The sequence below is a fragment of the Prenolepis imparis genome, unplaced genomic scaffold, assembly GCF_030444845.1.
Source record: "Prenolepis imparis isolate NDT839.2.m4 unplaced genomic scaffold, iyPreImpa1.0 SCAF_9, whole genome shotgun sequence".
Taxonomy (NCBI): Eukaryota; Metazoa; Arthropoda; class Insecta; order Hymenoptera; family Formicidae; genus Prenolepis; species Prenolepis imparis.
In genome coordinates, this window is record NW_028141167.1 from 14,199,935 (window position 1) to 14,215,874 (window position 15,940).

The 15,940-nt window shown below is 29.4% G+C and overlaps 3 protein-coding genes across 4 annotated transcripts in view; 2 read left to right on the plus strand and 1 right to left on the minus strand.

The window, feature by feature from the left end:
- The window catches only part of Flo2 (flotillin-2), a 76,489-nt gene that overhangs the window by 57,405 nt on the left and 3,144 nt on the right, over nt 1–15,940 (minus strand). The window lies entirely within an intron of this gene.
- On the plus strand, nt 1,328–4,350 carry LOC145941035 (glucose dehydrogenase [FAD, quinone]). The gene is made up of 2 exons (XM_083046810.1): nt 1,328–3,286; nt 3,391–4,350. The coding sequence occupies exons 1-2, from the start codon at nt 1,475–1,477 to the stop codon at nt 3,541–3,543; spliced, it is 1,965 nt and encodes a 654-aa protein (XP_082902936.1). The 5' UTR covers nt 1,328–1,474; the 3' UTR covers nt 3,544–4,350.
- Nucleotides 6,219–13,990, plus strand: LOC145941038 (glucose dehydrogenase [FAD, quinone]-like). 2 transcript variants are annotated; one of them, XM_083046813.1, is made up of 3 exons: nt 6,219–6,493; nt 11,075–11,602; nt 12,567–13,990. In XM_083046813.1, the coding sequence occupies exons 2-3, from the start codon at nt 11,092–11,094 to the stop codon at nt 13,853–13,855; spliced, it is 1,800 nt and encodes a 599-aa protein (XP_082902939.1). In that variant the 5' UTR covers nt 6,219–6,493; nt 11,075–11,091; the 3' UTR covers nt 13,856–13,990. The 2 variants fall into 2 exon arrangements, with proteins under 2 accessions (XP_082902939.1, XP_082902940.1); XM_083046814.1 differs by lacking the exon at nt 6,219–6,493 and having other exon boundaries at nt 11,003–11,602.

Consider the following 15,940-nt stretch of genomic DNA (forward strand, 5'->3'; position numbering starts at 1 on the left):
GTATATTCTTGTACCTTATCTCGAGAGCTTTGCAAAACACTATAATTGAGTTATACAAGAATATGGTTCCATTTAAAAAAATTAAGTTGACCTTGTTTGAAACATTTTTTTCTAATATGCATTGTTTACGAAATATTTTAGCGTTTCCATTTTGAAGACTCTGTGTAAAAACATACTATCCTCACAGCTATCGTTATTGCGATAATACATGTATTTCAGAACATTTAAAAAATAATTTATTTTTAATTGTACTGCACTTTAAGCAGGCAGTTATCATGACATTTCCGTCATTTGCGCAAAAGTAGAAAAAAATATCGAAAAGAACAGTAAACCGAAAGTAATTTAACGGTCCGGTTATGGTTCCGGTGTTATAAATTTAATAGAATTTCAATACGGTTTACGGTTTTGGTTCCGGTTCGGTCCGGGTCCCTGCTTAAAATCTTCGAATTTCTTTTCAAGAGGACTGTCTAGCCAATTTGAAGACGATTCCTTAGCACAAATGTTGAGGTATAATTTTCGAGCTATAAGCGAAAATAACTAGATTCTTTTTCCAGTTAATATCAGGTAGAATTTATTATAATAAAATTTTAATTTAAAGCTCATATTAAAAAGTTTGCAGTAATTAATCAACAATAAATGTCAAAAGAGTGACCAAAGAAAAAATATTTATTTAAACTCGAAATTTAAATAATACTGATATGTATATAACATCGCATCTATTACGATTACAGTTTTACATAAGATTAATGTCCATAATTATAATTGATAAAATTGATTGAAGATGGTGTGAAAAGAGACCAGAATGTTAAACAATTAGAAAATTATTATATGTGAAAATTATTTTTTAATATCGTAATATAATTCAATATTACATAATTAAATGTGTTTTATTCTTCTATTAAACTTTTACATTGTTGATTGAATATCTAACAATATTTTTCAAGTAATATTTGTTTCAATTATGTTTTGTGCTATATACATCACACAATCAATTGTTATTTCCATATATATATTTTTTGCTTAATATAACTGTTACACTTATTATATTCTCATGTTCGTATAACAGTTTCTAGAAACTGTTACGTTTCTAGAACTTTTAGAATTGTGGTTCCAAGTTTTTTTTTCCTTGAATAACAATATAACGTTTAATATCGTAAAAAAAGTATTTTGCTAACATAAATCAAATAAAACATAAGATAAACATTAAGATCTACATTGCGTCTAGAGCGAGTCGATGCTATTTATTTCTTACGCTCAAATTCTTAGAATTAATTGACTCGCGGTGACCTCCTTTTTTTTTCAGTCATACAACTTGTGCTGCATCGCATTAAGTAAACGACATTTTATCGTATATGTCGCGTACATTTGCGTATAGTGACACCTATACAAAACATTGGATCCCAATCCAAGTATATATATTCGAACATCAGATCCAAGTCTATTACTGTGCCCCACTCGAGCCAATTGCTCAGATATGTTGAACAAGATGCCGGGACTCTTTCGTCTTTTCAGTATCGTTGCCTTGAGCGTTCCGATACAGTCGGACAGATCGGTCAGACAAACTTTACCGAAACGGTATCGTAATCTGTACGGCGATGACGCGAGTATAACGAATTTAAGAAATGTACTCGGGGCGAGTACTGGAGTCTTGAATTTTCTGGAACAGGGCCAATTTAACCTGAATCAAGAAATACCGGACACAACCCCCAAATTCGGAGATGTATACGATTTTGTGGTGATTGGTGCTGGTACCGCTGGTGCTACGATAGCCGCGAGATTAAGTGAAATTCCTCAGGCGAAAATACTACTGATCGAAGCTGGAACCAACGAGAATCTTCTTATGGACATTCCGCTAACTGTTCACTTTTTACAGCTGAGCAATGACATCAATTGGAAGTATCGGACCAAGCCATCCAACAAGTATTGTCTCGGTATGGACAATAATAGTTGCAACTGGCCTAGGGGAAAAGTGATGGGTGGTAGCAGTGTGCTAAATTACATGATCGCTACCCGAGGCGGCGCCGAAGATTACGATCGCTGGGCCGAAATGGGAAACGAAGGTTGGGCTTACAAAGACGTTCTCAAATACTTCAAAAAGCTGGAAACAATCGATATCCCAGAATTGCGGTCGGATACCACCTATCATGGGACCGAGGGACCGGTGCACATCTCCTACCCAAAATTTCATACACCATTAGCAGATGCTTTTCTAAAAGCTGGCAAAGAGCTAAGATATCCAATAACAGATTACAATGGAAAGAACATGATAGGATTCTCATATATGCAGACCACGATTATGAATGGCACTCGCATGAGCAGTAACAGAGCATATCTGTATCCCATACACAATCGTAATAATCTTCACGTGACTCGTGAGAGCATGGTGAGAAAACTGTTGATCGATCGTCGTACAAATCGAGCAATTGGTGTAGAGTTTACTAAATTTGGTCGACTTATTTCCGTACTCGCGAGCAAAGAAGTGATACTGTGCGCGGGTGCTATTGGGTCGCCTCAGTTGCTAATGCTGTCTGGCATTGGACCGGCTGAACATCTTACCAAACTCGGTATAGACGTTGTCCGAAATGTCCCGGGAGTCGGGGAGAATCTGATGGATCACGTTTCCTTCGGCGGACTGACATGGATAGTGAACGAATCAGTGAGTATAAGAATGCTAGACGTGATGAATCCTGCTAATCCGTATGTGGCGGATTTCCTAATCAAGCGAACGGGACCGATTACGATTCCGGGCGGGTGCGAGGCTCTCGGCTTCATCAATACTAAGAATCCAGAAAAGCGCACCGGTTTGCCGGATATAGAATTTATGTTCATCGGTGGTGGCTTCAAAGGAGATTTAATTCTTCCGATTGTAATGGGTATGAACACTGAAATGCGTCAGATATGGAATAAATACGCCAATACGTACGGCTGGAGCATACTGCCAATGCTATTGAAACCAAAGAGTCGTGGACGGATAAGATTGTTGGCTAACGATGTTAACGTTAAGCCTGAGATCGTGCCAAATTATTTCGACGATCCGGAAGACGTTGAGACAATGATTGCTGGCGTTAGAGCCGCGATCAAACTTGGTCAAACAAGGGCGATGCAGACATTCGGTTCGCAATTGTGTAATGATACTTTACCCGGATGCGAAAATTACATCTACGATAGTTATGCTTATTGGGAATGTGCGATCAGAACGGTCTCTTGTACCATCTATCATTACTCCGGTACTTGCAAGATGGGACCGACGGAGGATCCAACTGCCGTTGTGGACTTCAGATTAAAGGTATTTGGAAAGATACAATATAATATTTACAAAGGATACAGTAAATATTATAATCTTCAGTTATATGTAAATTTATGTAACTTATATAGCAACGTTCTGTATAGGTAATCGGTATTCAAGGACTAAGAATAGCAGACGCATCCATTATGCCTGAGATTATAGCGGCGCATACAAATATACCTGTTTATATGATTGCCGAGAAACTGGCAGATATGGTCAAGGAAGACTGGGGATACTTAGAGAAGACGTCATTATAGTAATCGTGATTATAGTAATTATATCAGTTGTCATGCGTAATGTTTTATTAACAATTAAAATTACAAGCAAGATAAATGCACTCAATCGTTAACGAAAGTAACAAATGTAAAAATATAAAAAAACACAAGTTTTATTTATATTATTTTTATTTTCTTCATATGCATTTAAATTAAATTAAAACTATTATTTGTAATAATATTTAAATATGTTACAAGAAAAATACAAATTAAAGTTACAAAAAAATTGTTTTCAAAAAAGTATATTTAAAGGTTTAAAAAAAAAAAAAAAAAAAAAATCATATTTATTTATTTATTAAATACTGAGAGCCGATAAAAATATTTCTTAAATATATTTAAAGTGTAAGTGTAAAAAGTCGTCACGTGTGGTGAAATATTCATAGGTCAGATTATTTTGTCATTGTTAACGTCAAGAAAAGAAGAAAACAAAGAAGATATAAAAAAAGAAATACATCATATAAGTATAAATATTTACATGAAAGAATAATATTTCAATATTAAGAATATATTAAGAATATAAAAATAATATTTCAATTTTCTTACTGTAATTATTTTTGCGAACTATATTGTTCTTCGTTATTTATTTCATTATTTGCATTTAGTAAGAATCTTTTCAATCACATTAACTTTAAACAATCATTGATACCTTTTAGAAAAAAAATGTTTACAGTGTATTAATTAAACTCTTATTAATATAAACTTGAGCGAAACATGACAATTTGATGTATATATAAAAAATATAAATATAAATAAACAAACACTAGTATTACAAAAATAAACATTTTAATTGATACCAAACCATCATCATTTTTAATATTAATATTTTGTTAAACTATCTTTAAATTTTAGAGTATCACAACAAAATCTTCATAGAAAAAAAAACAAGTATATAAAAAAATTCGACTGTATGCAAATATGCTTTGTAAAAGTTTTTCTAAGTTTGAAAATAAAATTTAAAAATATATTTAGAAATATGTAGCTCAAAAATAAATATAAAATTAAAGCTACTCAGCCAAGTATAAATAGTGTATTAATTTTGCAGATTATTATCTGATCTGATATAAAATTTACGAAGTATCATTTTTGTATTTTTAAGAATTATCTGCATATTCAAAACAATTTACAGCCGGCATTGAAAAAATTAAAGTGATGAACAAAAACTTGGCGTGCCCGGGTCGGGGCATTAAAATTTGACATGCAAAAACTCTATCAATATGCATTAGCAAATTTATGTACATAATAAATAAAATTTTCTTCGAGTATATAAATAAATCAAATATAAATAAAATTCATTAAAAAATTCACTAGAATAAATTAAAAAATATATTTTAAAATCTGACATGCAATGAACTATATATGTATTATTTTATGTAATAAATAAAATTATGTTCAACTATCTGTATATAAATAAAATAAATGTGAATAAAATTAATTAAAAATACATTACCTAAGCATAATACAGCATAAAACATTAAATACGAGTTTTTAACTCTCGTCTCTCTTACATTTTTATATTTTTATACTTTATATTTTAAACTCTATTTGATAGGCTTGTAATATGTTCTTAAAATACATTTTAATATTTTAATTAATTTGTTGATATTTAACTCGTATTTATATGCATACAAGTATGTAAATATGTATATAAATATATGTAAATAAAATAATACATATTTATTTATTAATAATTGTTGTTTATTAATGATTGTTGAGATAGCAAATATTCCGCCTATGATAATGAAGTAATATTATTGTATTCATAATTTGTATATAGTTCAGAGCTATCGATACACATACACAGTATAACTTATCATGATAGATTCCTCTAAATGTATATTTATATATAGGGTGTTTCATTTTAAATGCCTACCTTGAATTTTTCGAAACAAATTCATTTTCAAAAATGCATTTATTAATTTTTTTCGAAGATATTTTTTTCGAAAAAATATAATTTCATTGTCAGACAAAAGTTATATAATCTAAAGGGGGACAAATAATAATAAAATCAATTTTGAAAAAAGTAATTAAAAAAAAACTTTTCCAGAGCATCTCCATATGAGAAGTAGTTCCAAGCTTTAATCTTTCATAATAAGGCTAAAAAATAAGATATTAAAATAAAAAAAAAGCATTTTATAGGGAATAAACAGTACTTTCATGATATCTGATCAGACTTTCATGATATCTGATCAGACTTTCCAGAAATAACGAACGAAATAAATAATAAATGCGGAATCAGATTTTTAGAATTAAAAATGGCGGATCAAAATTTCAAATATTTAATTTTCGCAAAAATCATTAAGCAAGGGTTTTTGTTAATCACTAATAAATTATTTATCAATGATTGAAGAAATCTTTACATATTAATTTTTGTGAAAAAAGTGAGCTGTTTTACCGAACCTTTAAAGATTCTGTATTGGTATAAGAAAAAGCGCGAAAAAGAATATTTTTAATTATATGAATTAATATTTTTTATAAACTCTTTAGATTCGATCTTTCTCATATTTTTTACACAAACAAATCTTAAGCTTTATTTTAAGTTGTTATAGCAATTTCTATCACGTCCCAATTAAAAGTTATATCTTACAGAAAAATATATTTATAAAAAATTAATGTTAAAAGCACGTAATGCGCAAAAACTATCCAAAATATATGGAGCTCTGATGTTACAAACCGCTCACGTGCGCGATAACTTTATAAGAAGGGATTCTCAGTCCAAATACATTACTCAAGCCCGATAAGTATTACGTGAACGAAACGAGAAAGTGCATTTCTCCGGTGAGTCTCGAAACAGAGAGTGGTCAGTTGGTATATGCTTTCTTTCGAGGCGACAGAAAAATCATCATACTTCGTCGAAGAGAAGACGAAGTAATGACATCCCGTGCAACGAGAGGAAAGACGACGTGTGAAGAACCAACATTTCGTTCGTTTCATGGTACGTATTTACCAGGATTACAAAAGATATATATGTATATATAAGCTCACACACATGTGATCGATCGAAGAACGATTGAGAGAAGGAATTCAGTATCTGCGAAAAAAACAAAAATCTGAACCAGCTAAGGTTAGCAAGTACGTTACGGGTTTTTTAAACGATTAAAATTGATTACGGTGCACATAATATATTCGTCTGTGTATTTTATAATTCATTTCACTTTCGAGGCCAAAAGTGTCATGTTTATGACTTTAAATAAATTATTTGCTCGAAAACAAGAGAAAAGCCGCTAATGCATATATTTATAAAAAATAACGCAGGAAGTGTTTCGAAATGTACAGAAATACATATACATATATACATATTTTATCTATAATACGTTCTCTATTTGTTTAATTAATTGAAAATATATTTTCAACTGTATTAATATTTACAGAAATTGTGCAGTAAATTATATAATGTAAAATTAGGACCAAAAAATCACAATAATTATTAAAAATTCTGTGTACACAGCATTATTTTTTTAAATATATCTAACAATCCTCGTAATACAAAATGGTTTGTAAAGCACGTAGAGATATGATGTAACTTCGTTATTTTTAGTGAGTGTTTTATGAAATGCACTTTCTAATACACATCAATATATGCGACATCACACACGTGTTGCGAATAGATGATTTTATTATAAATAAAACAGTAAAATAATCTTCAATAAAACAGTAAAATAATTTTAAGTAAAATAGTAAAATAAAACGGTGAAATATCCCAAGTACATAACTCAAGTCTTTATAGGAAATTCATGCAGATAAAAATTAGAGTATCTCTCAAGGAAGACAACTTTTGATACTTATTCTTTGTGGTGATTTAAGGCCATATTTTAAAGGCCATATTTTAAAGGCCATATATTTTAAGTTTTCAAGGTTGATTTTATATTTGTAAATAAAAATATATATTTTTCATTGAAAAATTATATATTTACGTTTTAATGCTTACTTCTGTACATTTTAGCCGATAAGTATTTTCGGAGATATTTATAAAAAAAATAATAAGATAAAAATGTAGTCCAGAGAAATTCTCACTCTTATCTTTAATGAACATTTACGTATATAGCGAGGATCTGGATCTCATGCATACATATATGCGTAAGTGCAATATAAGCATAGGGTGAACATATATGCTTATGAAGATGATATATATTTGTATATGCTATGGATAAAACAAAATATAAGGGATTGGGGTCGTCCATAATAAAAATAGCTCTGTCCAACCTACCTCTGAGAAATATATTATAATAATAATGAATACTCGATAAAAAAATTCTTTTCGTGTCATTTACATAAGTATTAGTAACTCATTCATTCATATTTTTTACTATTGTTGATTCGTTTTTATATATAACACTGCGCGAAAATATCCTGAAATATTTTTCATCAGAGAATATGTCTTATTTCTTTTACAATTATATTAAATATATTATATTGCATATATGTATATGTATAAATAGTATGTATAACTTAAGTAAAATATACAATCGTACTGCATTTTATTTAATAAAATATAATAATTTTAATATCAAAACAATAATTAAAAAAATTAAATTCTATAATATTTATTTTATTACACAATTTTTCATTTTTTGTCAATAAGCTTGTTTTTGATTATATATGGCAATATAATGCTAATTCTATTTCTATCATATACATTATTAACATTAATATTAACATAAAAAAAATTATTTTTAATAAGACTACATTTCCGTTTATTTTATCACAAAATTTCTGGTTTTTGTCAAAAGTTGTCAATAGATTTAATGTATAAAACTGTACGTTTCTATTCTATAAAATTGTTTCTCCATATTACAAAATTGCATATACACATTGCAGCATATATACATATATTTAATAACATATAATGTATAAAATAATAATAATAATTTGATATAATTATTATAATTTGCGAATTACATTGCCAACGTTGCAATAAAAATCATTTTATAAATACTAAATGCGATTTTCGCAGATGATTTATTTCATCGTTAAAAATTTAATCCTTATACTTAATCTCTATTTAATGATTGAAAAAAAACGAATGTTGACTCTTGGAAATCAGGCATATAATCAAACTGCTTCGCAAAAATTAAAAAATGCCAACAATTTCAATAGAGGAATAATCTAGCATTGCAGTAGAAAATTTTATCGATAAGAGTTTTATCAAAATTTAATTAATTAAAAAATTTCATTAATAAGGAGTACAAGTATATAAAAGAGTAAACTAGATACATACGTATAAAAAAAATAAATATATAATAAATTAAATATATGCGTTTTAGACTGTAATAAAGCTAAATAAAGTTAAATAAAACTAAACAAATTTAAATAAATAAACAAAGCTAAACAAATCTAAATAAAGATCTAAGAAAAAAAGATTCTAAGGTTTTATTTTCCTCTTTAATTTCTTTAAACAATAAGAATTTTTTAGAAAAATAAAATCTCTTCGGCTAAAATAATGGTTTAAAAAAAATATACAGGGTGTCCGGTGGTTCGCGTTTCACTTATTGTGGGCATGTAGAGTGGGTTAAACCCAGAAAAGTTTTTTACCATCTTGCGAAATTCGCAATAATTAATGAAAAATTAATTAAAAAAGATTGACAATTCGCGTGCGCCTACAAGCGCGCGGCGAGAAAAGACAGCCCTTAATTTTATTTTCAAATATATAAGTCACCTATCTTCTAATAAAACAATTATTATACTTATTAAAAAGGTTACTTATTAAATATCTTTAATAATTAAACCTATTAAAAATAATTAATTATTAATCATACTTATTAAGAAAGTTTAATTAAAATCTTAATTTTCATTAAAGTCTAAATTCTAAATGATTGTCTTCTTAATACACATTTATCGTATATCAATATTTTCTAGTGAACATTATAAAATATAAATATGTAAGATGTGATTTGCCAGTCGAATTTTTAAACAAGGTTTAAGATTTTATTGACCAACACTGACTAAGATTAATTCTTATATTATAAGACTTTATTTGGGAATAATCTCAATTCGAGATTTATTTCCCGACTCCCCTCTAACCCCCCTATAAAATTATACGCGAGAAAAATATAGATCCGAAAGTCGCTGAATCGGGAATCGAACCCGAGACCTTTCGCTTATTTAATTATTATAAAATATAAATATTAATTTTATTGCAAGTCTTTTCGAAACCATCACATATATATTATGAAACTTGAACATTCAACGTTTAATATCTCTTATGAATTTTCTATCACTTAGCACAGCATTCTCTTTGTTATTAGTGATAGATTTCTTCAGAGGAAGTAATGCAACGAAAACATAAATTCTCTAAGCAATTTTTTTTTCGAAACTTATTTATTGGAATTATTTAAATGTTGTTATTCTGTTTTCTTTAATGAAACATCCTCATATACATCATACAGGGTAAGTCTTTTTAATCTTAACAGGCAAATATATCTCTGAAATTAAGCGAAATATGAAAAAAAAAAAAAAAAAAAAAAGTTTAAACAGAAATTATAGGATTTCGAGGGGCAAAGAAGTTGATGCTACTGACGTTTTCCTAAAGGGCGATTTTCAAGGTCATTTGAAAGTGATTTATATTTTTTTAAGTGAAACTACCTCGATTTTTTTATATAATATCGATTCCTCGTAATATTTACTATAAAAAGTTATAAGGGTAAGATGGCCAAAAAGTGAATAGTTTACGAGATATTTTATAGATATTTTAGTTTAACACAATCTTACATAAATTGTGGAATATCTCTTAAAATATTTATTTTCCGCCTTAATATTTTTATACAAAATAATGAAAGAAATCAATTGATGTAATGAAACCACTAGATGTTTTTTAAAAAAAGTATGTAATTTGCAATCAGCAGCTACATATTTTTTCTTAAAAATCATCTTCAAATGATTTTAAAAATCGCCCTTTAAGAAAAAGTCAGTTGCACCAACTTCTTTCCCCCTCAAAATCTTATAACTTCTGTTTTTTTTTTTTTTTTTTTTTTTCGTATTTCGCTTAATTTCAGAGATATATTTGCCTGTTAAGATTAAAAAGACTCATCCTGTATATACTCACGCACATGTATATTTTAAGGGTGTTTTTTTAAGTAAGATTTGATCAGATGACATAAAAAACAAAGAAAGAAATTTTTATTACATAGATACAAACACTTGGACACATCTATTCTTTTAGGTACATAATCATCATTTTTTTCTAAGCATTTTTCATGCCGAGGAATAAGCTTCTTTACTATAGATATTATAATATACTCTATGAATATTTATCGCCGGAGAGTTCAACCAGTTTTGTTCTGCCGTTTTCGATTTCTCGATTCTTCTCGAATCATTAAAGACCAAGCCACTTCTTGAGAAGGACGTGAAAATCACTTTGAGTTGTAAAGGAAGGGTGCTTAAAAAGTACCCATCGGCATTTCTGAATCTTTCGGCCAAGGTGTGAACGTGCTTAGAAAGAAATAAAGTAGATATATGTGTACAAGTGTTGTACCAGCAATAAAATGCCTAGTATTTCTACAAAATCATAATTTTGCAGAATCATAATCGTACAATATGAGGATTCTATTTTCACTCATCGTCATCGCATCAGTCTGCAGCGCATCTCATAAGATCTTAGATCTCGTCAAAAGTTACGCGAATCCAGTTCGAGAAGAGATCGAATTCCCTAAGTACGACTTTATCGTCGTAGGAGCCGGATCGGCTGGTTCCGTATTAGCCAATCGTTTGTCGGAGAACAAAAGATGGAAGGTTCTGTTGTTAGAAGCGGGATATGCGCAAAACATATTCAATCAAGTCCCGATATTGGTCGGTTTCTTCCAATTGACCGATTACAACTGGGGATACAGGGTGGAACCGCAGAAGAACGCCTGTCTGGGTATGATAAATCGTCAATGTTCCTGGCCGCGAGGTAAAGCTTTGGGCGGTACAAGTACCTTAAATTATATGATCCATACACGCGGGAACAGGTTGGATTATGACAAATGGGCCAGTTTGGGCAACGTGGGCTGGTCCTACGCGGATGTTCTTCCATATTTTAAAAAAAGTGAACGATTTAATGTGTCAGGTAAGTCCATTCTTTTTTTTTGTTCCTTTAAGGCTCCTTGGTACTCGCCGCAGCCATGTTAGATTGTGACGTCAGAGGCGAGAAAATATATGTTAAAAATTTTTGCGTGCCATTTTTAGATAAAAAGATATTTTGATGAAACATAACTTTATAGATGGCTTTAATACATTTTTAAAATATTCCGAAAACTATCATTTTTTTTCTCTTTGTAATCAATCAACAGCTGTAAAATGACTGTGATATGAGGCTTGACCCATATATAGTCTTGCATATGCGCAGTCATTCCGCATGATAAAGTCTAATGTTTCAATTATTTTACGGTTGTTGATTGATATGAAGTGAAGGGGAAAAAATAGTTTTCAGAGTATTTTAAAAGTGTGCTAAAACCATCAGAAATTGTGTTTCATCAAAATAATTTGCACATTGACTTAAATAATATTGCATAAATAATTAGAAGATTATCTTTTAAATATTTATGAAATTAAGGTATCCATTTTTCTGGAGACAAAATATTAATTCATGAGACAAAAATTTTATTTTATATATTTCAAAAAGTTAACATAAATTATACTATTAAATTGTATTATATTATTATTAGTCTTTTTATATTATAAATCTTATAATTAGGTGCCATTACAAGCAATGGCTAATTATTGTTTCAGTTACTGTTAAATTCCATTATTAGTTTAGAAAGTAAGAACAGTACATTTTCATAATTATTATAGAGAATTATCAATTTTGTTTTGCAATTTTTGTTTTTTCGTCTATGTATATTTTTTTAAATTTTTTACACTTAAATTTTAGATTAATCTATTCGAATAAAATTATTTTAAAATAGAAAACGCATAATATTTTTATATAAGAGTAATCAATTCTGATATTTGATTTGTCTTGTTAAATTTAAAAAATGTTACAAACATAATGTGAGACTCCTGACACTATAAAATGCTATTTCCATACTTAGGTATCAAGGACTCTTCATATCACAATGACAGCGGTTACTTGTGTGTAGAACACATACCATATCATACGAAGCTAGCGACGACATACCTAGAGGCTGGTCGAGAATTGGGATATGAAATTGTGGATTACAACGGTCGGGATCAGATAGGTTTCTCGTATCTTCAGGTAAACATGGATCATGGAACGCGATGCAGCGCTGCCAAAGCTTATCTTAACCTGAATCGACCGAATTTGGAAATCGTCACCGGTGCCAGAGTGACCAAAGTGTTGATCAATGCGGACAAACGTGCGTACGGTGTTGAATATATCAAGGACAACGTGTGGAAGAAGGTCACTTGCTCGAAAGAAGTTATACTATCCGCCGGTACGATTGACTCGGCTAAATTGCTCATGTTGTCAGGAATTGGGCCTAGAGACCATCTGGAGGAATTAAACATCCCGGTGATTCAAGATTCCAAAGTCGGTTACAACATGTACGAACACATTGGTTTCTTGGGGCTGACTTTTATGGTGAACCAGAGCGTATCGTTGTTGCAGAACAAGCTCTTAAAGCCCAGCATATTCTTAGACTATTTCTTGCACAAGGATGGCCTGATGACGGTGCCCGGAGGTGCCGAGGCTCTGGCATTCATCAGAACCAAATATGCTACCGACGAGAGACCGAATGTTGAGCTTCTCTTCGCATCCGGCTCTCTGCATTCGGACAATGGTAGCGTTTTGAAGACGGCCTTGAGAGTCTCAGATAAGGTGTACAACACTGTCTATAGGCCTATCGAAAATCGGGACGCCTGGTCGATCTGGCCAATTCTTCAATATCCTAGAAGCGTCGGTCGTCTTACGTTGCAATCCAAGGATCCATTTCAACCACCCAAAATGGATCCAAACTTTTTCGATCATCCAGCTGACTTAGAGATTATCTTAGAGGGAGTAAAACACGCCATCAACATATCCAAGACCGAAGCCTTCCGAGCTTACGGAAGCCAATTACACGACATAAAAATACCAGGCTGCGAGTCATTTAAGTTTGCTTCCGATGATTATTGGCGTTGCGCCATTAAGCATCTACCGTCCATGATGAATCACGAGATCGGAACCGCCAAAATGGGACCACAGACAGATCCTTATGCGGTTGTCGACCCACAACTGAGAGTTTACGGTATTAAGGGACTTAGAGTGATCGATGCTGCGATCATGCCAACGATACCATCCGGTCATGCAAATGCAGCAATTTATATGATCGGCGAGAAAGGCGCAGATTTGATCAAGGATACTTGGGAGAACGCATTATAAGATTCTATTTTTTTCTGCCATACATTGAAAGAATTTTCTCTTAGAATTTACCCTGAAAATCATGGTAATCGTGGGACATTATGGTATAGAAATAATTTTATGAGAATTTCTCTGATTAATATTTATTATGCAGTTTAGTACAATTAATCAAACATGTTTTATATTTTATTATGATAGATGTTATTTTTATTGTGATAAATATTAATCAGAGAAATTCTCCTAAAATTCTTTCCATACCATATTGTCCCACGATTACTATGATTTTCAGGGTGAATTCTAAGAAAAAATTCTCCGTGTACTAAAAAAAAAAAAAGTTTGATAATTAATAAATAGAATAATTAAAAAACAGTAAAGAATAATTAATATTACACATATAACAATAAAGATGAAAACAATTCTAAGTATTAAGATGAGTAGTTAAGATAAGTCGATGGAGTACTAAGAAAGTTTTTCAACTTGCAATTCAAAGATTTCGAAATAATGAACATAATTTTATAGATAATTTCACGCTCATTATTTATTTAAATTGTCTGACGAGTAAAAAAAAGATAATTGAATAATCAATACTGAATTTCTAAGAATAAAATAATCGATAAAAACAAGTATACACATTGCAATAATACATATCACAATAATAATTGTGATGTGTTTGCTCATAAAAAATTGTAAAAAAATTTGCATTTCTTCGTTTTTTAACATATTAATTTTTATAAATAATCATTAGCTTAATCATTAAATTAACAATTTAATTTTAGCCATTTAATTTAGTTTATATTTATCGTAGTTTACTCCTCTCCTTTTAATTTAGGAAATGGTAGAAATTGGTCATTAATGTTGAAATCGTGTGTATGTATAAAATGCTTCAAAACAACTGATAATATTTAGTTAATAAAGAGTGACAAAACATTTTTGAACCTGTAACCTACCTCTGAAAATGTCGCGTTTTTCTATTACATAAATTTTATATTTTATTCTTAATTTGAAACTTTGAGTTGACTCTAAAGCCTGTATTTATAATCGTTACTTAATTTTCGTCTCGAAAACGTGTCATTCAGATTGTAGTTTAATTAAGATAGGTTATTAATAATTAATTTAGGAAATAGTTTATTAATAACAATTAAATAAAAATTATGACATATAGTGTTATGTTTTGAATTAAAATAGTTTATTAATAATTAATTTAGGAAATAGTTTATTAATTACAATACAATTGCAAAAATATTATGGATTATACTTTTATATCTTGCTGAATATAAATACGTAAATAAAATTCACTAATTCAAAAATAATAAAATTAATTTATCAATATAATTTAAATTTAAAAAAATTGTCATTTTTTATTGATTTTGTTATTTTAAATTGTGTCAAATTTGATACCAAATTCGTATTTGGCGACCTGGAAAACTTTTAATTTTGAATAAACATGTTAAAAAATATTTGATAAATTCTCAACGATTTAATTTTAATTCATAATTTTTGTGCAATAAACATTTAATTATGAATATTTTGTTAACCATAATTGACATAATAGACGAATTCTTTTTGAAAGATACAATTTTTAACGTACTTAATGTATTGATTGCAATAAAACGCATCGCATACTGTAATAAATATATTTTATAATAAGATATCATAGTTGTATAATCGAAATAACTTTTTTGTGTATTTTAATAAATTTTTCAAAATTGGCAAATCGTATTCATTGTCAAAAAACTGAAGTAAATAATTATTTTCTGTGTTTTTGTGTTAAATTGTGTAATCGGCCGTCTAAAGATAAATAAAAATACTACATGTTGTCAAATTGAAATAACTTTAGTTTATTCTTTTATATTTTTAATATCGAACAAAACCTGTCATTTCCGATAAATTATACATCAGACTATCTATACAGTAATTATTTTTTTTTTCTACAAAGCTTAGCTTTTTTATATAAAGGAAAAAAATGTTCCTAGAAACTTTCATTTCTATGGAATAAAAAGAAATAAGATATATTTTTCATACCATTAGAAGTAACATCCAAATAACTATTTTTCTTCTTTAAAATTAAATTTATTTCTTATTTTTTCCTACAAATTAGCTTTTTTA